The sequence below is a fragment of the Leptodactylus fuscus genome, chromosome 6, assembly GCF_031893055.1.
Source record: "Leptodactylus fuscus isolate aLepFus1 chromosome 6, aLepFus1.hap2, whole genome shotgun sequence".
Lineage (NCBI taxonomy): Eukaryota > Metazoa > Chordata > Amphibia > Anura > Leptodactylidae > Leptodactylus > Leptodactylus fuscus.
The window spans coordinates 62,428,587-62,451,110 of NC_134270.1; the positions used below are offsets into that span (position 1 = coordinate 62,428,587).

Here is a 22,524-nt window from a genome sequence, read left to right on the forward strand (position 1 = left end):
CCTCCTTGTAAGGATGGTGATCGGTGTTACACAGAGAGCAGAGTGCAGCGATGATCTATGGGCCTCTCAAGCTGTGCTCTTTATACTCCTCCTAAACCAGTGAATGGCCCATCTGTGGTGTTTTTTCCTTTCTTTCTGCCATGCCTAATGGTTGGGTCTTGTGCCATAATCTACAATAAAAATCTTATATAAATTATTATTTTTATTATTATACTCATCACAGACTTTTAATCAAAGTTTATAGATTTCTGCTAGACTGTATGGTACTAACCAGATCGCAGATGGCTTGGTCTACCCAACCTCTGAAGTCCATCCTGATGAGCAGCAGGTCGTGTTGGAAAAGCAGTTGATCCTTCTGCATAGTCCATCCAGGGAACCAGGCGTAGGTCTGCTGTCGGTAGAGCAGGTCTCGGTTGACTAAAAACCTGGAAGAAAAAAAATTTAAATATAGAATTAAAATATTTCAGAAGAAGAGCAATGTGATGATATCATTGATATCAAAGAGTTGCTCTGTCAATACATTTTTCTTTAAAACTGATGGTATAAAATAATAAATGGAGAAATACCTAACCAATTCCTTGCTGCTCCGGTACTGATAATGCACAGTCACTGCTGATCTCTAATTTCTGCTTCAGCAATGTTCTGACACATGTGACTGCTGCAGTCTATCACAGTCCAATATGGAGACCCATTACTTGTTGTAACAGGCTTATATACCAGTAAGTTCAACTATTTCAATGGCAGATACAATAAAACTATTTTTATATCAGGACAACCCCTTTAATACACCATGCTGTGTGATAAATTAGACTTTCTGGTGTGGACGAAGTATTTTACCCAGGAGTCTGTAAAAAGCAGTCCGTTCTTCCTTAAGGAGGTCATCATCTGGCTTCCTCTACTTGGGCTCCGGGATCGTAGACTGGGTTGGCTGGGAGGTAGACTGTAAACTGTGATAGAAGAGATAGATGCTATATATAGTAAGGAGATTTTCTTCTTTTCTTTTTCTTCTCTTAGAAGAATTTAATTTTTTTCTAAGGGAAAAATCTAGAGCTGTATAGAAGCATCACTAGTATGTACAAGTATTACAGGTAGCTCTGTAGTCAGGAACCCCAGGGGCTGGGATAAAGATTCAGTGCAAAAGGTGCTGCTGTATATATGAGGCCCTGGACAGGGGTTCAGTTTTCAGAATGTGTTGTAAAAGTACACAAACTAAAGGGGTTCAAATCAAATCAAAAGAGCTTTATTGGCACCTCCGAATAGACATTTGGCATTGCCAAAGCGAAGAGAGTGGGGGTTATGGTAGTAAGGGGTTGGGTTGGGACATACATAGATGGGTGTTTAGAAGGGGGAGTATTGGGGTGTAACACTCCATGGGGTCTCATCTTCCTCTCAGTTGGTGGCAGGTGAACACCTATTGGGCAGCGATCTCCACCGTGGACTCCACTTCTCCCAGTAGGATGTGGAATGAATGTTATACGGTGAGTTTCTTGGAGTTATTTATTGCGCTTCTCCATTCCTCTGTGTATTCCTTTTTGCTGCTTTCTATGGCCCCCTTTTATTTGGGCCTTGTTCAGGGCATGTTGGGGATTTTTGCTGGGCAGGTGGCTAACACTCGGGTTTTCCATGAAAAAATATAAAAAGCCTACATTTAAACTCCCCCCCCCCCCCCCCTCACTGTTCCGCTCCACAGCCTGCCCAGGTCTCCGCTGAACCTCTTTCCTGGTGTCTCCCAACATCCCAGAAAATGCTCCAAAACACCGTCCAGCAAATCACCGGTTACAGCAATGATCAAATGATCTGATATTTCTGCTAAGCTCTGTTTATGTGATTGAGGTTGAGCTGCAATAGTAGACAAAACCCGTGCAAGTTAGTTTTACACCAAAAACTGTATCATTTTAATTCTTTTTTTTCACCCTTTCATGAAACTTTTTTTTAATAAAGATGATGGGAGCAATTTAGAAGGGGCCCTGTATTATTTATACCAGTATTCTGGAGTAACTGACAGCTGAAATCTTCTCCAGCTGCTTGCTAGAATGGCTACAATAACCCTCCATGTTTCCCCAAATATATGATTAAACTTCCAGTTTAACAGTCCTCCAAGTTTATCCGTATTTATATTCACAAGCCTATTTAGTATTTTATATAAACACTCACATTTCTCCACAGGTATGCAGTCACTTAACTCACCGGTATACAGTTACTCAAGTGAGATGAATGTCTGTGTCTTAATAATCTGGACCAGTGACGGAAATAAAGTCTTGTGGGCCCAGGTGCAAGCTTTTGTCCGGGGCCCCCTACCCCTTTCCTAGAGTGAATTCTTGATAGTGGTGGTTACGGGTGCTGAAGCAATATTTCAGATACTTGAAAGGGATACAGCTTTAGTTTCCACAACTGCAGTTATGAAGAATATGGTGAGTGAGCAGTGCAGCATCGGCATGTAAACAATACTGGGAAAAATTACATGCTCCGCAGTGGACCTCACACAGTATTACGTGCTCCATAGTGGCCCCCAAACAGTATTACGAGCTTCTAGTGGACCCCCATACAGTATTATGTGATTTATAGTGGCCCCCAAACAGTATTACATGCTCTATAGTGTTCCCCACATATTCCATAGTGGCCCCCAAACAGTATTATGTGCTCTACAGTGGCCTCTAAACAGTATTACATGCTCCATAGTGGCCGCCAAACAGTATTACATGCTCCACAGTGGCCCCAAAACAGTATTACGTGCTCCACTGCGGCCTCCACACAGTATTATATGCTTCACAGTGGCCCCCACTCCTCCCTCTTTCTTACACACAGGCTGCACTCCCATTTCTACAACTGCCATGATTCCTTGAGCTTATTCACTCTCTCTCTCTCTCTCTCACTCAATCCCCCTTCCTGTTTCCCTAGCTAGCACCTGCACGGTATAATGCTCCACACTGGTCCCTGCACAGTATAATATGCTCCACAGTGACCCATGCACAGTATAATATGCCCCACAGTGGCCCCTGCACAATTTAATATACTCCACAGTGGCCCTTGCACAGTATAATATGGTTTGCGCATGCTCATTCCATGTTATATTGCGCTACATGCCAGCACTCTACAGAGGTGCTAAACCCGCAGATTGTGCATTGGCTTACAGTATGTGATGTCTCATGCCAGAAGGGGGAATAGAAATTTCGCCATAACATCACCAACTGCCTAGGGAAATCACATAATCCCCTTCCCTGTCCAAAAATAGGAAATTTGAAAAAATAAATAAAGCACAATTTATTTTTTATTCATTATATCATAATTCTCACGTACTGTATCTCTCCATATGCTACAAATGAACTGTATTTTTAATGGTATCCTTTAAAGGGAGTCAATCACCAGAGTGAAGCATATAAAACCAGTGACTCAGATAGATCAGGCTCATCTCAATGTAAAACCTTTTTCTCCCATTGAAAATTTGAGCCTCTGTTGCTAAGTTACTGACTAATTGAGCAATAACAAATGAGCAAACTGGAGCATTGAGGGCGGCTCTATTGCACCAAACTGTTACGTTTCTGGTGCAAAAGCAATAACACAGGGCCAGGTGAGATTTCCGCATAGCTCCATGACTCTGTAGTGCAGAGAAGGGAGGGGGGGGGGGGGGGCAAGAGTGTATTAGAGGAGTGTGGGTGTAACAATTTGGGGCCTACAGCCATTTCCTGCTGGCTGTAGACCTAGTACCCCTCCAGGTCCAGTTGACCATGATCATACGCCACTGTGTACCATACTTCTCTCATGCAAGGTTTCAGGGCTAGGAGCCCACCCTAGCTCATGGATCCACCCTGGCATATGGGCCTACAGGGAATTCACCCGCTTCCTTGTCAGTCACTCTGAGCCTGTGCACACTGCACTGCTTATCTCTTTGATACAGTTTATCATTAAAGTCCAAGTGTTTTTTATAGCTTCTTCAGGCCACTGCTCACGCGATGACTTTCCATTTTGCAGGATAAATTGAAGCTGGATTACTACATGCTTATTTCCCTTATTTATAAAATGCTTCTGGCTGGATCAATACCCCTACATGGTGGATTATTGCAATTTTCTGCATGTTAATTGAAGCTTACCTGTTAGACATTGATCTGATGCCCTTGTGAGGAGGTTGTTTTATGACATGCGGAGTCCTCCTAGTTCAGCAGTTCTGTTTTCATCATTGTGACTCCATGTCTAAGGTGGATATGTGTTCTGAAATAAAGAGGAGGGTATTTTGCTGCCAGACACCTCCATCAGCACCTTAGAATAAAAGGATCAGGTATGTAAAAGTCAACATGTCTGACCCCTCTTTACTAAAACCTCATCTGTCAGGGGACACTCCTTTACACATCAGATAAGCAACCGGCCTCATCAAAATCGGTAGGTCCTGCCAATGTTAATCTAATGGTACCTTTAGGCAGGACTTATCTATGACTGTGTTATAATTCACTACCTGTTAGCTTTGAGTAACCCTGGAGTAAAATTATTTTTACTATTTGTGCGTATATGTATATCAGTGGGGTGTCTACCACAGCGACACACCGCTGATTAGTACTGAATATGGTTAAAACAATTTGTTCCAAGTCGCTTGTCCAGAATATTCCAAATTTATCGTTTTTAAACTAAAGGAAATAATTGGCCATTCATCTTGGACTAACTAAAATTGTCAGCAATATACCCTAACCACACTAAGGTTGTAAAGTCCTTCGTGCCTGTAACCATCACTATCAAGAATTTGCAGTAGGGATAAGGTATGGGGCCCCAGACAAAAGATTGCATCGGGTCCCACAAGACTTTAGTTACACCACTGTTTAGAACCTTTGACTTCCAGGCTCCATATCTCATCCGCCATTACAACTTCAAATGTGAGACTTCCATCATTTTATAGACAATCATCTTGGCTATCTCATACATAAATTTGACTTGCAACTATTTAGCATATGATTACTTATGCAGATTCTTGTCATGTAACTGCATTGTTACTGTTTTGCTCCTGATGGTGAAAAAATCTTTTTCTTCTTGTATACTACAGTGTCATTCAGCACAGCGAGAGCGGTTTCTCAGCCAAGAAAATTGCCAAACTGCATCATGTGAGTGCCAAGACAGTTGGAAGAATTCAACATGAAGTCCATCCATTCAATCAAAAGCCAAGAAGTGGATGTCTAGGCAAAATATCAGAGTCAAGAAGTCAGCTCATCACAAGGTCTATCAGTTTGACGCAACAAACACGGCAGTGCAGATGGCTCATATGCTTTGTAATAGTGAGATCTCAGATGTCCAAGCACTATGCTACATGCATTACACAAGTCTGGAATGGTTGCCACAAAAAGGTGAAGAAGCCTCGACTTTACGAAAAGTGGACAGGAGAAGATTGGAAATTGGTGATTTTGAGCGATAAGATGAAAGTCAGTAGACTAGAATCTGATGTGTGCACATGGATCTGGAAGGAAAACGGGGAGTAGCTGATTAAGAAATTGAAGGAACTGTCAAGTTTGGTGGAGGAAGCCTGATGGTATGGGGTTGTTTCAAAGCCAAATGCGTTGGATACTTGACCACGATCGATGGTGGTCTCTATGCTGAGCTGTATTTGAGTATCCTACAAGACGAGTTACTTCGTACACTGAAGAACTATGGGTATGAAATGGACAACACAGTGTTCCAGCAGAACAATGACCTGAAGCATAAGAGTAGGAGAAGTAAAACAAAGTTTAGTCAGATTTAATCAATTACAGGCAGATAGTGATATAAATCATACATAGGAGTGAAGAAGAATATGTGTGCTGTGAGCCACAGAGCTGCAGTTATACAGACGATGGGCTGTTAACCTGTTCACACCTAATGGCCACTAGGTGTAGAGCAGGATGCTCACTACCCCTAAATCCTTTTCTTCTGAGGTTCTGGCTAACACTGAGGATGCTATCTGTCCAGCAGATTTGTACATTTGGACTCTGCTTATAACTGTATTAAGAATGAATAGAAATACAGGGATCCCCTCTTTTTTTAATTTTGTGCCTTTTGAGTTTGACTAAATCTTTCCATAGATATGTGTATCTATATAGGGAAAGAAAAATCAATAAGAAGGTGGAGTCTGACAACTATCTGATGATGTGAGGAAAAGAGTGTCATGGAAATTTCAGCCCTGAGTTGCTTCAGTGTGGAAATCATCCTGTAATGGTGAATACAGGGGACATTTAGCTTTCACAGTGTACAGGGGGCTACATGTAGCAGGTCAGCAATAATTCGACATAGCATAAGGGGATGGGGAAGGTTCTTATGTTTTTGCTCTGCTTGAGTTCAGGCCATTTTTCTCCCAGACAACATTGAGATGAGTCTGGCTGGAGCTAGCCATAACCAGAGGCTAACTATAAATGAACCGGAGAATGAAAGTATGGGGGCAAGTGACCATTAACTCTTATATCGAGAGGATGCTTTCATCATAAATGGCCAGAACATTCCTTACCCCGAGGTTATAATCTCCCAAATTTCATTCTACTTTTGCAAGATTACAATCTTTTCCTGATAAAATGGTAAACAGTCTGGACCAGTGGCGTAACTAGGAATGGCGGGGCCCCATGGCGAACTTTTGACATGGGCCCCCCTTCTTCCTGACTGACACTAAAGACCTCGACTGACCGACCTCTGCCGCATTCCTGCGTGCTCTATTTTGCCCCATAGTGGCCCCTGCATACACCATTATGCCTCATAGTGGCCCCTGCATACAGTATTATGCCCCATAATGAACACCCATGAACAATTATTATACTCTTGGGTCTTTTCAGACGCCAGAGTATAATAATTGGAGACCCTGAAGGTAACCACTTTTTAATGCATATATGTTTCTGTTTGGGGGGGTCCCAAGCAGACTCCATGAACTGAAACCTGAACGCAGATGTGAACCGGGCCTAAACATCACATTAAAAAATACAATTCTAGTATGTATAATGGTAGACATGTATAGAAGCAAATACAGATAGATGGATAGATAGATAGATAGATGATAGATAGATAGATAGATAGATAGATAGATAGGAGATAGATAGATAGATAGACACATAATGTAAACACATATACACATCTATACATATTTTATGCAAAAAATATACTTACATGTGGCTGTGCAGCTCTGTCTAGCAGTGAAGAGAGCAGATACATCGCACAGGATGTCTCCCCTCACACTCCGATACTGAGGGGGGGGGGGGGGACAGGAAGCTGCTGTGTGCGGAAGCTTTTACAAGAAGCATCTGCAGCCCTGCATCTACTGCCAATCTTCTACTTATGGTAGGAAGGTATGGGGCTCTTGAGGGTGTGGGGATATTAAGGAGCCTATTAAGGAAAAAAAAAACCACAGGGGTAGCAGCTGGTGCCGGGCCCCTAATGTCCCGGGCCCTGTGGCAGCTGCTACCACTGCTACCCCGGTAGTTATGTCACTGGTCTGGACTATTGGAATTGCATATTAGGAGTAAATTCATTAATTTCTAATATTTCCAGGATACAGTAGAAGTTAAAAGTGAAGCGCTGCCATTAGTCACTTTGGTATATTATGGAATAGTAATTCTCCACTATGGGAAGAACAGTGGGGCCTATCAGCAGGCGGCAACTTATATCAGTTCTCTTAGATAAGAAAGGATTTAGGTAACAGTATGAAGCTACAACACATTATGGAATTCTGTAGCATAATCCATAACATAATGGCTGCATTGGAAAACTTCTATTCAGGGAACAACAAAGATAGCAATTACGGTAAATAAATTTAGTATAAGAATTGATGTTTTCAACTGTGATGTAGGAAGCTTTGTTGTTCCCACAACTTGTGTTGAGGATTTAAGGGAGTAAAAGGGGACAACTGTTTACCCTTTTTTAAGGGATACTGAGATGAAAGAAATGCACCGCTGCATATATCCTTACTAAATTATATTGTTCACATATATATAATTAGTAAATATATAGTTTATGCATGTACCATCAGTATATTGGTATGTGTGTATAAGAATGAGACAAACAACTTCCTGCAATCACAAGATCAGATATCCTGCAGGCCAGGCATATGCCCTGTTCACATCTGCTTTTGTCTTCCGTCTGGGGAGAGTCCGCATGGAGACCCCCAAACGGAATACAAACGCAATTGCAAGCGCTGTGCTGTAAAAGCAACCGGACCCCATAGACTATAATGGGGTCCGTGTGCTTGCCGCGAACTGCCCGCATGAATGCGGGTCCGTATGCTTTTACAGCACACCGCTTGCAATTGCGTTTGTATTCCATTCGGGGGACAACTAGTTGTCTCTAACAAAAACCAGACAGGCATAAGGGAGGTAGGATTGTGACCAGACAGTGGCTTCAGACCTCTGTGACACCCAGCTTCATTAGATGCTGATGATTTTTCAGCTTTCTAGAATGAGGAAAGGGGGAGGAGAAGGGAACCCAGGCAAAAGCTTTACCTCGTACAATAAACTGCTTTGGAACGTGGTTACTCTTTGGAAACCAGAAAACAAGCTGGATGTGCCCAACCCACCTGAAAGATCCTCCAAGCTCCATTGACACAGTAGGACTCTAGTTAGTAGGTTTTTCCATTTTTTTCCCCTTTTATTTTAAAAACTGTTTGCTTGTCTAGTCATTTTACATTTATCTTTTTTATGTATCACTGAACCCCTTGAGTATTAAATTGTTAAATTTAATGGTACTTTGTGTTTGCTCTCTTATCCCATTATCTTTAAAGTATGTTTGCGTCTGACTGTTAAAGAGATACGTGTATATGTGAGTGAGGTTTTTACTGAGTCTAGTAAGTCAGTAGAGGTAGCAGAATGGTTTTATGTGCAATGTATGCTCAGTTTGCAGACTAAGTGAAGGGTGAGTGCAAAATTTAGTGAGTGGATTGACCCCAGACAGCCGCACTTATGTCACATGTTAGGACGGTCTGTATGTGACAGGTACTATGTCTCATTAAGGAGACATTGCCTCAAAAGAGGCCTCTTTTTCAGTGTTTCTTTTAAAAACCCTTTTTTGATATATAGAGCTAGAAGTAGATAACTCTGTAGACTGTGTAGCAGCAGCTTACTGCAGCTTAACTCACTGACTTTTTACACTATGTAAATCTGGTACAAGCTAATCGATGGGGGTGCTGAGTGTCAGACCCCATTGATCTGATATTAATGACCTTTCCTAGGGATAGGCCGTTAATTTTTAAGGGCATGACATCTCCTTTAATGTAGAATTTTTGGTACTAAATGTATTAATAAAGTTATTAGGATCAAATGTATCACTGCTATGACCCGTATGATTGTACATAGTCTGCCACATAATCTTGGCGCATGCATATCAAGCTTTGGTGCATGCATATCAAAGTCAAAGTTTACTACTCTGGTTTCAGATGAGCTGTGCAGGTTCTGGCAGTACAGGAACAAGGTAAGTATAAAGTGTTTGTTTTTGTTCTTTTTTCGTTGTGGCTATGGACAACATCAGCATAGGGCAATCTGGGACTTTAAACCATCAATCATTACTCTCCTGTTGGTGATTTAGTGCCCTAAAAAATGTCCCCATATGATAAATTACTCACAAGGGAGTGCTTTTAATGTTTCTATGACCACCTTATTTCAGCACCTATCAGGTACCTTTGATGCTAGAAGAAAAGAAATTTGCAGTGTAAAGACTGTAAGGTGAAAATCTGTATGTTAAACGGACCATACATGCTTGTAAGTGCTTCCAAGTGAGCCATGAACATAGATGATGCAACATTTGTCTTGTTCGAGTTTGTCCGTATCCGTCACTATTGTCTTGTCACACTGCAGAACATCACCAGAGTGGCAATAAATAAATCCCAGACTCGTGACAATAACAGCTGGCTGTCCTGTGCCCGGACATGGATTTATTAAAAGATATGTATATATAGATATCCAACAAACATGGCTGACCCCACTATGACACACACACTGCCTATTTTATTGAAGGATAACACATTAACGTTCCATTACCTTTCCACATTTTGTGCCCTAGCCGCCACGGAATGTTTTATCCAGTGATCATGTGACAATGCCCGTGGTCAGTACCCATCGACGTACCCATCGATCACCTCATATTAGTTCGTATTACATTATGAGGAGTAGAAACGATGTATGAACAGTATAAAATAATCATATAAATTAGGCATGTGACGTCTCCCATGTGATGGGTCCTCATAAGATGTGGAGAAGAGACACGATGGGAACCGGTTACTCCATCACAGTCCCTGAAACTAGAGATTTTTTTTCTTCTTCTTTTTTTTTTTTTTTTTAAATAAAACATGACAAAATTATAGACAAAACAAATAAAATCAAGATCTGCTCCATTGTTTCCTATAGCCATATCCCCTGCCAGTGAGGGAATCGTTCTACACAGTACTGGGGTTTGTTGGGGGAGGGGGCATTTATAGAAGAGGTTCATTATCATCTACTTAATGTAGTATTTTTATATATATAGTCGGCGATACACAGAATAAATTGGGACCTCACTTTTTCATATATAGGCCAGATTACTGCTACATGAACTGGTGGCGCCCCCCCCCCCCCTCCAGGCTCTGGTACCCTGCCATTATCTCCATTCCTCTTCAGCATTGTGCTTACTAATGGCTAGATTCCTGCTGCACCCTACACCGCAGCTCCACACAACTGGGAACTTGACTTTTTTTTTTTTCCAGGGATAGAGTCTATAAAATGTTTCATTCCCTCCCACCTAAAGAATAGAAGCATGGCTTGTTGTACTCCATAGAACAAAGTGCTTTGTACAATATGGAGATCCTCCTCTCATCTCCTCTTTATGTTTTTTTTTTTTCATATAAATATAAAACTAGATAAATATCTCAGGAGGCTCCACACGACCCTTAAATCCTGACTTCAGAATGTCCAAAGTCCTTGTCATAAGCCTTAACTACTGAACGTCCTTCTCCTGCTATCTTGACGCATTTCGCATAAGGCCCATGGTCACACATGTGTCTGCATTCTCCTCTGAAGTGGCCGGCTTGGGTCCGAATTTTGAGAAGACGACTGGGAGTAATGGGATGAGGAAGCGGACGCTTTGCTGGACTTGTCAAACTGAACATAACCATCTTGCTTCCCACTGCTGCTGACGCTGCTGTCACACTGAGTGTCCAGAAAGGAGCTGCTGTCACTCATTGAGCCCCTCTGGAACTCACGTTCACAAAGCTCGATGGAGCTGCTGCCCATGCCAAGAACAAATCGCTGACTATAATCATATAGGCGGTTCTGGCCACTCAGCGTGCTGTAGATGTTGGTGAAGGACATGCCAGTTGGTACTCGCTGCTTGTTTGCAGGTCGTATATCGGGCTGACAGTTGGATAAGGAAATGGTTGGAGTTGAGTGGTGGTCCTTGAAGGTGTTGACACTGTAGTAGCCATTGGTGGGATCCTGTGGAAAAACAGAAGTCATTATTTCTGGATTAATGTAATAATGTAGAATGGAGGGCTAGTTAGTTTAGGAAGAAAACACATAGAAAAGTTAGATTAGGAAATGTGATAAACCTATGTAAAAAAAAAACGTGTTTATAAGGCACATCAGAGACTGTGCAAGTCAGGGTAGTAATCTGATTGGGATAGCTAATTCCAAAGAATTGGTGCAACTTGGGGGATGTGAATGGGAAATTTAGATGATTGAGGATATTAGTTTTAGGATTCATGCCCACGACTGAGGGTGCAGCCCGAGTGTGTTCCAATGCTCCAATCAAACTTTCCGTTCCGATATATAAAGCAGGTCCTATAAAATAATGGACAGATGGAGCATCAGAACACTCTCAGAACACACTCTGGGTTGTGTGCATGAAGCCATAGGTCGTTGGCAGAATGAAGAGCAAAGGTCCAGGGTGGTAGGCAGAGATGAGAGACGAGATGTAGCAAGTAGCACTGCCATGGAGCGCTTTGCCAGAAGTTTAAATTGTATTCTATAGTGGACAAGCAGCCAATACAATAACTGGCACAGACTGGGCGCATCAGTGTAACCAATAGGCTGAAGGATGAATCTGGCTGTTGCATTCAGGATGGATTTGAAAGAGGAGAATTTAGTAAATGGAGTACGAATTAGTAGTCAAGAAAATCAGGGCAACAATAAGGGTTTTTGATTTTCCCATCGAAAGAAAACAATGGATTCTGAAGATGAAGCATTTTTGAGATGTAGGTGGAATAAGCAAGTAAATGAAATGATTGAATATAAAGAGCGAAAAAAACCATCTGAGTCAAACATAAGCCCAAGACAGGAGGTGCGCTGCCTGGAATGGTAGTTCTGCTCACCGAAATGGAAATATCAGGTTTAGGTAGGTGTAACATCTCTGCGCCACCCTCTGCTCGCATGCTGTGGCGCAGGAGTGTGTGCAGTTTGATAACTTGCTTAGAGTTTTTGGTTGCATTGTCTGAGCACTGTCCTATTCCTTCACCTTGTTAATTGATTTTCCACCACACTCGTCTCCTTCACCTTCATTTCCCTCTGCTCGTCTAAGGGCTCGTGCACATGTAGTTAACACGAGCGCATTTTAGCAACATAGACGTGTATAGAATACACATGTTAAATAAACACTCCCATTGACTTCAATGAAATTTTGTACACATGTAAAAAAAAGTCAAAAAAAGTGCCAAAAAACAAGACACATTTTTTTACATGTGTAAAAAATTCCATTGAAGTCAATGGGAGTGTAATTTTAACATGTGTATTCTATACACGTGTATTATGCTAAAATACGTTCACGTCAACTCCGTGTGCACGAACCCTAAGGGTCAGTTCACACGTGAAAACCGCCCAGCTTATTTGTGCGAGGTAAAAAACCTCGAGGAGTTTTTTTGACGCTGTTTTTTGCATTCCACGTGGTTTTTGACGAGGTTTTTGACGCGGTTTTCGCTAGCGGTTTTCGCTAGGTTTTTTTTTTCCTATATGTGCTATAGAAACTGCAGGCGAAAACCGCGCGGTTTTTTGCAAAAAAACGCGCGGTTTTGTGTGCAAAAAACCGCGCGGTTTTTTACCGCGCGGTTTTCGCCTCCCATTCACTTCTATGCAATTCTTCAGGCGTTTGAAGCGAATTCCGCTGTCAAAAACCTCCCCTTTGCCCACGTGTGAACTAGCCCTAAGAGTTGAGTTTTGTTTTGCCCTGTGATTGACAGCCTGCCTTCCTATCAGGTTCAGGGCGGGTTCTTCCTCCCTATTTATTCTTGGCTCACATTCAGATTGATGCTTGCTATTGCTTTGTGTGTGCTAGCTTTTCTCTCGCTGTTATTACTGGTATTCTGATTCTTGACCTCTGGCTTTCCCTATTGACTACTCTTTTGGATATCTATTTTGGCACTGCATTGCTCGACTGTTACCAAACCCTTGGCTTACTGACCTCTATTTGTGGTTTGTCTTGTCTGCGTTTCATGTTTCACGTACATAGGAAGGGATAGTTTCCAAGTTGCCGCCTATTACATAGGATAGGACTAGGCAAGCAGGAAGGGACAGTGGGGGGCTTCAGCTTAGGGCTCACTGTCTCTTGTGCCCCTTCCTCCAGGGTTCATCTACAGCGCTGGGGAACTGCTGTCTGCACTTCCCTAACAGTAGGTTAGTAGATGGTGGAAACACAAGAAGACATTGGGGCAGATTTAATATTACAGTCTAAAATCTAGACAGTGCAAACTTAGACTAGACAGTCTTAAACTCCACCAGATTTATCAAAGTGTCTGATACTGTATAAATCTAATATATATTCTTAGACTAGACAGTCTAAATTTACACCTTGTATTAGTTGGCTTAAAAGTTTTTGATGCAACTTAGGTCACGCACCTTTTTCGGTCAAGGCAGAAAAGTTTCGAAAACAGTGTCTCTTCATAAGGATTGAATGATTTACATCTTTTAATTTTACAAGGGTATGGGGTAGTTGGAAAGTTTGTGTTTGTTCATGTTTTTGGGACAGTTGGCCGTACAACCAACCACAGTTCATTTGTAATGAGTATGGTCAGCTAAATATTATTACTCTCACTGCCTATCCAAAATCTCTCCCAGTTGCACAAAAGGGGGAGAGCAGTCAGTGGGTCCAATGTTCTTTTAGAATGAGTGGAAATTCTTGAAGCCCAGCGACGTAGAGACACAACAAGCTCTAGAAGCCCCGAGCCCCGTGAGAGCCGTCTTTGCAGTCGCTATGGAAACCACTTTGATTAAATATGACACTAAATCATTTTTTGGAGGAGAAGAGATTAATTATCCTTTAAACCGCGTCCCTCATCTTTATGTAAATAACACCGGCGGGGAGGGGGTGAAATGATACTGTCACTGGTGGTGATGGGGGAAGAAGGAGAAACTTTAACTTCTACAAAATAAGAAAGACCAGAAAATGTGTCTCAGAACAATAGAGACAAAATGCTCCCATTTTATATTATATGGCACAGTGCATGGTGACCAAGGCCTTACAGGACCATTTCCTGAACTGCTTCTCTCAATATCCATTGTTCTCATCCATCACTGAATGACAGATGTAGATGGAGCCCCCTCTGTCCAGTGTCCGTCTGCATTCATCCCACTCCATTGTTTGGGTTCACTGTGCGACCTGAACAACAGAGAGCCGGATCACTAAAACATTGGTTACCAATGAATCTGTCGGGTGTCCACCATTTTTATACTGAAACCTCTTTTATACTGAAATTTGATTTTCTGCGGCAGAGTCTCCAACAGAGACTCCGACGCTGATGTGAACCTAGCCTGCAACAAAACCTCAGCTGAGAAGTAAATAGGTTTTTAGCATATGTAAAAAACCTTATAAATATATAAAAAGTTACAGAACTCTCATTGTACACTGGTTCACCTTTGTAAGTTATGTAAGTGCTAGTTCATGATAATTATGGCTTCAGTTGTGAGGCCTTGTTTCCAGTGCTGTGCATTATCTAAGTGTTGTTTCTTTCCATACACGAGTGCCGGTCACCCGTGCTGCTTCCTCTCCCCCCATGGTGACCCCTTGTCTTTCGCATTGTATTATTACAGTTTCTGTTCAGAAGGATATAGCTGACAGGACCTTTGTTTTAATTTATCAGCGTGGCCTCCTAATTGGTTGGTAAAGCGGCGAGTTGGTGATCCAGAGCGGCTCGAATATAAGCAAGGCCCATGTTATTTTGTGGAGGTCGGCCAGAGGGCTATGCTGTAAAACAGACTCTATCTTATGTCAAGTGGTTTGGAGGCAAAATAAATGTTGTAGGCCATGATCAAGGCTGTGAATGTTATTATAAAGCTGGAAGGTGGCAGGCTAGCTCTAGTTTCTCTGCAAAATTCATTGTGCGGTTTGTTACAATGGGAGATGAATGAGGGGTTAGGGTGCAGGGAGTTAGCGAAGTTTTTGTCTGAAAACATTTGTTGTATCCGAGCTAACCCTTATTAAAGGGACAGTCACACCGTAGTCTAATGCTGACCATACACATAAGATCAGGTATCATGGCTATTTTACACAATCCCACCATACATATGAAAGGTCCGTTTCATTGAACAGTGTGTGTATATTAAATAGAAGAGGGGAGAAAGATTCTTCCGGATACCTCTGATGATGGCTTATCAAGAACGAATCCAACGACATGATTCTTATCTCCCTCAATATCTGATCCTGGCTGACAATCATCTGATGTGCGGGGGCTACTTATATGCTCTCCATCTACTAAGGATTAAATCTTACACTAGCCATACACATTATGGCTGACAGTAGTGGGGTGGGAAACAGAAAGTGTACAAACCTCCTTGATCCAATGATTAATACCGTATATCACATGTCTCTAGTTCTGACAACCTCCAGAAACTTTTACATTCATGGATGTCACTGATACAAGAAAAGGCTGATAACTGTTGTACTATAATAAGGTGTGACTAATATCAGCAGCTCCTCTTATTATGCTGATGTACAATAATAAAAAAAGTGACTGCTATCAGCTGCTCTATGATAAGGAGATATCATTGATATCAGCTTCCTTATAGCGCTATTGCACAATACTAGGATGTTACTAATATCACTTGCTCCTATGATAACACTGTTGTACTGTAACAGAACCTGAGTTATCAGTCGTTTGCCATGTGAGTTCACATGGAGTAAATGCGTGTGTATTTTTGCAAAATACACGTGTAAAAACAAGACTCCCATTGACTTCAATGACATTTTACAGGCATATTTTTACACGTGTAAAAAATATCATTGAAGTCAATGGGAGTCTTATTTTTACACCCTAAGGGTGCATGGACACTACGTAACGCCGGGCGTGTATGAGAGCCGTACACGCCGGCATTACGGCAGACTGCCGAACACTTCCCATTCACTTCAATGGGAGCGCTCGTAACAGCGGCATTTACGAGCGCTCACATTGAAGTGAATGGGAAGTGTTCGGCAGCCCTGCTGTAACGCCGGCGTGTACGGCTCTCATACACGCCCGGCGTTACGTAGTGTGCATGCACCCTTTAAGGGTGCATTCACACGGAGGAAAATGGCGCTGAACTTGGTGTGGAATTTCAGGGTTGAAAAAAAGACTCCCATTGACTTCAATGGGTTCCTTTTTTTGCTAGCAGAAAAAGGAACCCATTGAAGTCAATGGAAGGTTTTTCTCTCAGCACTGAATCTGACACGTATTCTACGTAAAATTCAGTGCCATTTTCCTCTGTGTGAATGCACCCTTACGCAGCTTTTTTTTTGTTGCAATTTTTGCTGCGTTTTTTTTTTGAGCCAAAGCCAGGAATGGATTGAGTAGAAAATAGAAGTACAAGAACTTCCTATATATTTCCCATTCCTTTTGTAGCCATTCTTGGCTTTGGCTCTTAAAAATGAGGCAAAATCTGCAACAAAAAAAGCTGCATTTCTGCAATGTGGGGCCTTAGGGTGCATTCACACTAAGTATACGCTGAGCTGATTCTGAATGTAAAACACGTTCAGAATCAGTGCAAACAAAGCAGATCCCATTCAGTTCAATGGGAGCCGGCATACGTGCGCTCCCCATTAAAATGAATGGGATCTGCTTTGTACGTGCTGATTCTGAACGTGTTTTACGTTCAGAATCAACTCAGCATATACTTAGTGTGAATGCACCCTTAGGGTCCATTCACATGGAGGAAAATGGCACTGAATTTGGTGCTGAATTTTAGCGCTGAAAAAAAGCCTCCCATTGACTTCAATGGGTTCCTTTTTCTGCTAGCAGTTCTGAAGTCAATGGGAGGCTTTCTTTTCAGCGTTGAAATTCAGCACCAAATTCAGTGCAATTTTCCTCTGTGTGAATGGATACTTAGCCTGAGGATAGCGCATGACACTTCATTTTTCCTTTAGCTGTAATCCAGCTATTGGAAAAAATTTACTACTGACTCCTATTGGATTCTGCCTCAAAATCCACTAACAAAAAAACTCTGTGTGAATTTTCTATAAAAGATGCCTCTGTTATCAGTTGCTCAGCTTAGAATGCTGCTGTACTGTAATAAGGTGTCAATGAAATTAGTTGCTGCTATACTGTAATAAGATGTGACAGATACCAGCCTCTCTTCTTGTAATAGAATTGTTGTGTGCACAGATGCGACTAGTATCAGCTCCTCTTCTTCTAACACTGCCGTACTGTGATAAGATGGAAGTATATAACGCAACTACACTGAAAAAGATGTTGCTGATATCGGACTCAACTTCTACAATGCTGCTATATTGTAATAAGATGTGACGGATATCATCCGCGTTGCTTAAAATGGTGCCATATTGTAATAATGTTCCAATGATATTAATTCCTGCTGTACAATATGTTACTGATATCAGCCACTTCTCTTATAATATTACTGTATTGTAATAAAGTAATATCACCCACATACTTTTCTCGATCTTGTGTATATTATCTGGGCTTCAGCCTCTAGATGTAAGCAAGAATGTATTCAGTCACTGACAGCAAGCAGAGATCTTGGGACCCTTGGAAAAGGCTTTGCACAGTATATACAGAGGGTGTAATCGCTAGTGCTGCAGGTGTTGCTGCTTTCTCTTCCCACCTTACCTTCTGAAACTCCTTTTCTTCCTCCTTTAAGACCTCAAGCTGCTTAAGGACAGAGTCTTGTTGGAAGTCTCCTCTGTCGATCTATGAGAGAAGGATAAAGCCACTGGTTACACCATATTCCACTGTACCTCCTACCTACCTGCGGTAGAGTTATACAAGGCATGTCAGTCACAGGTAGAATAAATTCTGGGTGTCACCATTTGTCTACAGGTAAACCCAACTCTCACTGCATAACCTGATTTATAGGGTCACTGCTACCCTTTACAGCTCATACACCTTTACACATTTCTATTGAATTTCTCTGGTTTTAGTGTATTTTGCACTGTTATATCCTCTGTCCACAGAGGTCAATGCTGATGCTGTGTCCTCCTGGAGCAGAGGTGATGGTACTAACCACTTACTAAACCTACATGTACGCCACAACGTTCTAGGTATAATTAAGGGTTAACGCCTCTCTTAGCTCTGATGTCAGTAGAAATCCATCTCAGATATGGTAATATATATTTTGCACTGGACACACTACTGGTGCTGCGGAGGTTTCGCCGCATGGAAATGTTACTCATAATTGCTATTGATTCTCTAGTGCCATTCTCCTTGCTTTGCCCGAGGGAGTAAAAGGCGATATTGGATGGGGAAGGGGGAGCAAGGCCATGAGTGTCCTGTTCTGGGTTCACAGAATATGAATTAGCTGAGTTAAAGGTAGTCTGTGGCATGCTAGTTCTCACTTTTGTGTTTGTGTGTGTGTAAGGGGGGGAGAGGGGTGTAAGTCCTGTAAGGTATATGAGATTGTGGGAAAGGTGACATCACTCCTGTAGCACTACAAAACACTAGCTATTGTCTGTCTGCTGTAACTAACATCATATCGTCCCTCTATCAGTGATATTTCCATTTCATTCTGTGGTTTACCAAAACGCTTTACCCTGTATATCCAGTCGCTTGTATGCTTATGCCACCTGCACCTCAAAAACTCAGAATCTTGCCATAGACTATAATGGGGTCCATGTGCTTTCCACACTGTCTCCACAAGGAACATGCGGACAGAAAAGTACTTCACGATCTATTTTCCTGTCCGATCTACTTTCCTGTCCACATGACTCGTGTGGACACTGCGTGGAAAGCACACGGACCCCATTATAATCTATGGTGTCTGTGTGCTTTCACTGCACACCGCTTGCCAATGCGTACAGTAGTTCGTTCAGGGGTCCCCATGCGGACTCCCTGAATGGATTACCGAACGCAGATGTGAACCAGGCCTAACATGCTCTATAATCAGAACTTCCTACTCCCTTCTCCATGACTTCTCTCGCGTTGCACCAGTTCTCTGGAATGCATTACATTGGACAATGACATTACCACCCAATCAAGAATCAAAGCTTAAAAACAACTCTTCAAGCAGGTCTATAACATTTCCTTATCTAACACTTCTGCGCTTTCACTCTCCAAACTAAACCTCTTCTGTTCAACCTTCCTCTCTATGCTCTCGCTCAGGACATGTGCCTGGAATTGTAAACCTGCATGCCCAGGCTCTTTAGATCTACACATGCAAAGACACTAGCTGGCTCATCTCACCTCAGGTGTCACCCCTTCTACCTTGTAGATTGTAAGCTCTTGCAATCAGGGCCCGCAAACCTTTTGTGTGAGATGTTAGTCTGTAATGTCTCATTTTGTCTGTGTGCAATATGTTAGCACTATATAAAAAAGAACATGAATTTATTTGTTATTATATTTTAATAATCACTTATATCTGATGGCTTATCACAGAGTTGGAGTTGAATCACTTGTGCTTGATGGGTTATCAGAGAGCTGGAGATTAATAGCTCCTGTCTAAGGGGTTATCACTGAGATAGAGGAGAATCACTCTCGTGATTTATTACAAGGTTGGAGTTGAGTTGCTCATGGCTAAGGGTCTTTGCAGATTTATAAGGGGATTTTGTGTATTTTTGATCGGCTACTGCTTGCTTTGAAGGCAGGGTTTAATGGGAATGAAGTAAGGTGGAGGACAATGCTTATTCTGTGGGGTAAAAAAGTTGTTTGGAGGCATGCGCTCTGTTTTGTGTGGCATTATGGCTACTTATAAAATACTCATTGCCTCGGTGTTCTCCCAGCTATACTGATGATATCTAACAGGGGTGTAGCAATAGGGGAAATATCTACTACATTATCTGTATAATCTGTGTACAACACAAGACTTCAGGTAATACAGTATCTTCTACATTCTCCATACTTAGTCTGTTATCTGTATACCAGACTACATTAGGTGTACTTATTGAATGATAATTATGTGTGTGACCTGCGGTGTTATATAGGACTACAGATAACATCTACGATATTATCGGTTTTCAGACTGGGTGACATTTACTACATTATATGTATCTGTGGCACTACATAAGGAGCTGCATATCACATTATGATAAAACAAAAAAAGAGAAGTCAAATTTCAGCTCTGATACATCGGAACGTGAACAACATGACCTGCACTAATTGGATTTGGGATCCGGCAGCTTCTGATTCTGGTTATTCGGAGACAGTCCTGACATCGGTCACTTTGTGCTGCAACGCAGAGCGTTCCTCCCTGATGGATGTGACGTTGTGAACAGGCCTCTGTCACCTCCCAGCAATTAGGATAAAATATACTTTGTTTTCTTCCTGATCCAGCGAAGTGCGATTGTGTTTAATTAAAGTAACGGAGTAAATCTTAAGAAGCAGAGCAGAAGGCAGCAATCTGTATCCTGTAATCGCTGCTGCACCTGCCTGGGGTGTGCAGTATGTTGGGGGAGGGGACCTGATTATTAAACGTCAATGTTTGTTTTTTTGTGAATTTATTAGTCAATTTAAATCTAAATAAAGTGCAGAAGACACGAAGTATGCCTGGGTAATAGACAGTACAATGCTCACTTACACAACACAGCTGAGGTGTGGTATTAAGAATATTAAACAGTGGTATAGTCACCGGTTATATGTGATCATACAAAGGACTGCAGGTATTAAATTCTTCATTATATGTTGCTCTAGTTAATAAAATGAAGGTTTCAACTACGATTTTAGCTACATCTGTCTAAATATTGTGAATTCAAGAACACTTCTTTTTAAAAGCTACAGACACTTTTCTCAACTCTAGTCTTTACTAAAAATTTCCAACATGTCGCTGCTGTAGTGACTCTGTAACTCATCATTTAGCTGGTTTTCTTTACTTACTGTAGATTAAAGGATTTTTCCAGGTAGAAAATATATATATATATATTTTATAAAGGTCTGTAGAGCTAGTGATGTGTTAACAAGTATACCCATATACCTTTAGCAGTGTTTGGAGTGATTTCTGGGTGTCTCTGGCAGCTGCTGACATTCACTCCCTTTGTTTACTTAGTGTAGCTTCTTGCTGTGCAGCTTCTTGTATAACTGCTACACTAGTTCCCTCTCACTCACTGTTACAAAACCCTCCATCTCACTAAGCCTACCCCCTCTCACCATCACTGTCTCACAAAGCCTAGCCTCTCCCACTCTTACTGACTAGTGATCCCACCCATTACTAGCCCCTCCTGTCCTCCCCGTCTCCCTGGCTAACCTATTCTGCCCACTGCTAGAAGACAGGAAGAGGGGAGGAGCCATCCCCGGACACAGGAAGGCTTAGTAAGTATTGATAGGGATAGGGAAGGTGGAAGAGTAGAGTTGACGTTCCATTTCAGAAGCGGTGAAACAGAACATCACCAGATTATCAGTAAGTCGACTGCGGAGATCGCTGCCCAATATGTGTCCAGCTGTCACCAAATTAGGGGAAGATTAAACCTCATGGACTGTTATACCCCATTACCACCCCCTCCAATCACCTATCCACCCCCAGACATTACCATTCCCTATAATCACCCATCCATCCCCAGACATCCCAACTTTCCCCCCTCCCGCCATACCAACCACTCTCTTTGGTATCAATAAAGCTCTTCTGATTTAATTTAATTTGACTTGATGAGAAGAGGAAACTTTACATCCTACTAGAAGAGGAGTCGACTGTGCCCAACATGTGTCCACCTGCCACCTAATGAGGAGAAGATGAGATCCCAAGGACTATTATACCCCCAAACCACCCACCCATTCACCCATCCATCCACCCTACGCCCCCTGTCCCCACTCTACGTGCCAATAAAGTTTCTTTGAAACTTGAAGTGCCCCTGGGGTGGTAACATGACTGCTCCAGAGATATAGGCAATTATAGATTTATTTTTTTTTAAATTAAAATAAATTAGAAGTTAGATGAAGGGGAGATAATTTAGTTTAGGGGTTAATCAGTTTACCCAGGACAACCCCAAAGTGTTCTAGTCTGCGTTGATGTTCTGTTTTCCCATTATCCTCCCTCAATACTCTCCAGAAAGCATACCACACAGGCTGTACAGTAACAGTGTAGATATGGAGAAAACACAGGCAATGCAACAAGGAAGGAGGGAGAGACCACACAACAGACTGTGTAGGGGTAGAGAGGGGAAAGTTACACAATCCTCTGCATCAGTGTCTGCCAGCACATGGGTGAAGCACTCCATCATGGGCTGTAGAGGGGTAAA

At 42.0% G+C, this 22,524-nt stretch overlaps 1 protein-coding gene across 2 annotated transcripts in view; it reads right to left on the minus strand.

The window, feature by feature from the left end:
* Nucleotides 1–9,783: 9,783 nt before the first annotated feature.
* KIRREL3 (kirre like nephrin family adhesion molecule 3) overlaps nt 9,784–22,524 on the minus strand; it is a 628,687-nt gene continuing 615,946 nt past the window's right edge. For both annotated transcript variants that reach the window (XM_075280134.1, XM_075280132.1), the window contains 2 exons: nt 17,975–18,055; nt 9,784–11,387 (listed from right to left, as the gene is read on the minus strand). In XM_075280134.1, the coding sequence (XP_075136235.1) occupies nt 10,944–11,387; nt 17,975–18,055 (525 nt within the window). In that variant the 3' untranslated portion in view covers nt 9,784–10,943. The remainder of the gene's footprint in view (nt 11,388–17,974; nt 18,056–22,524) is intronic.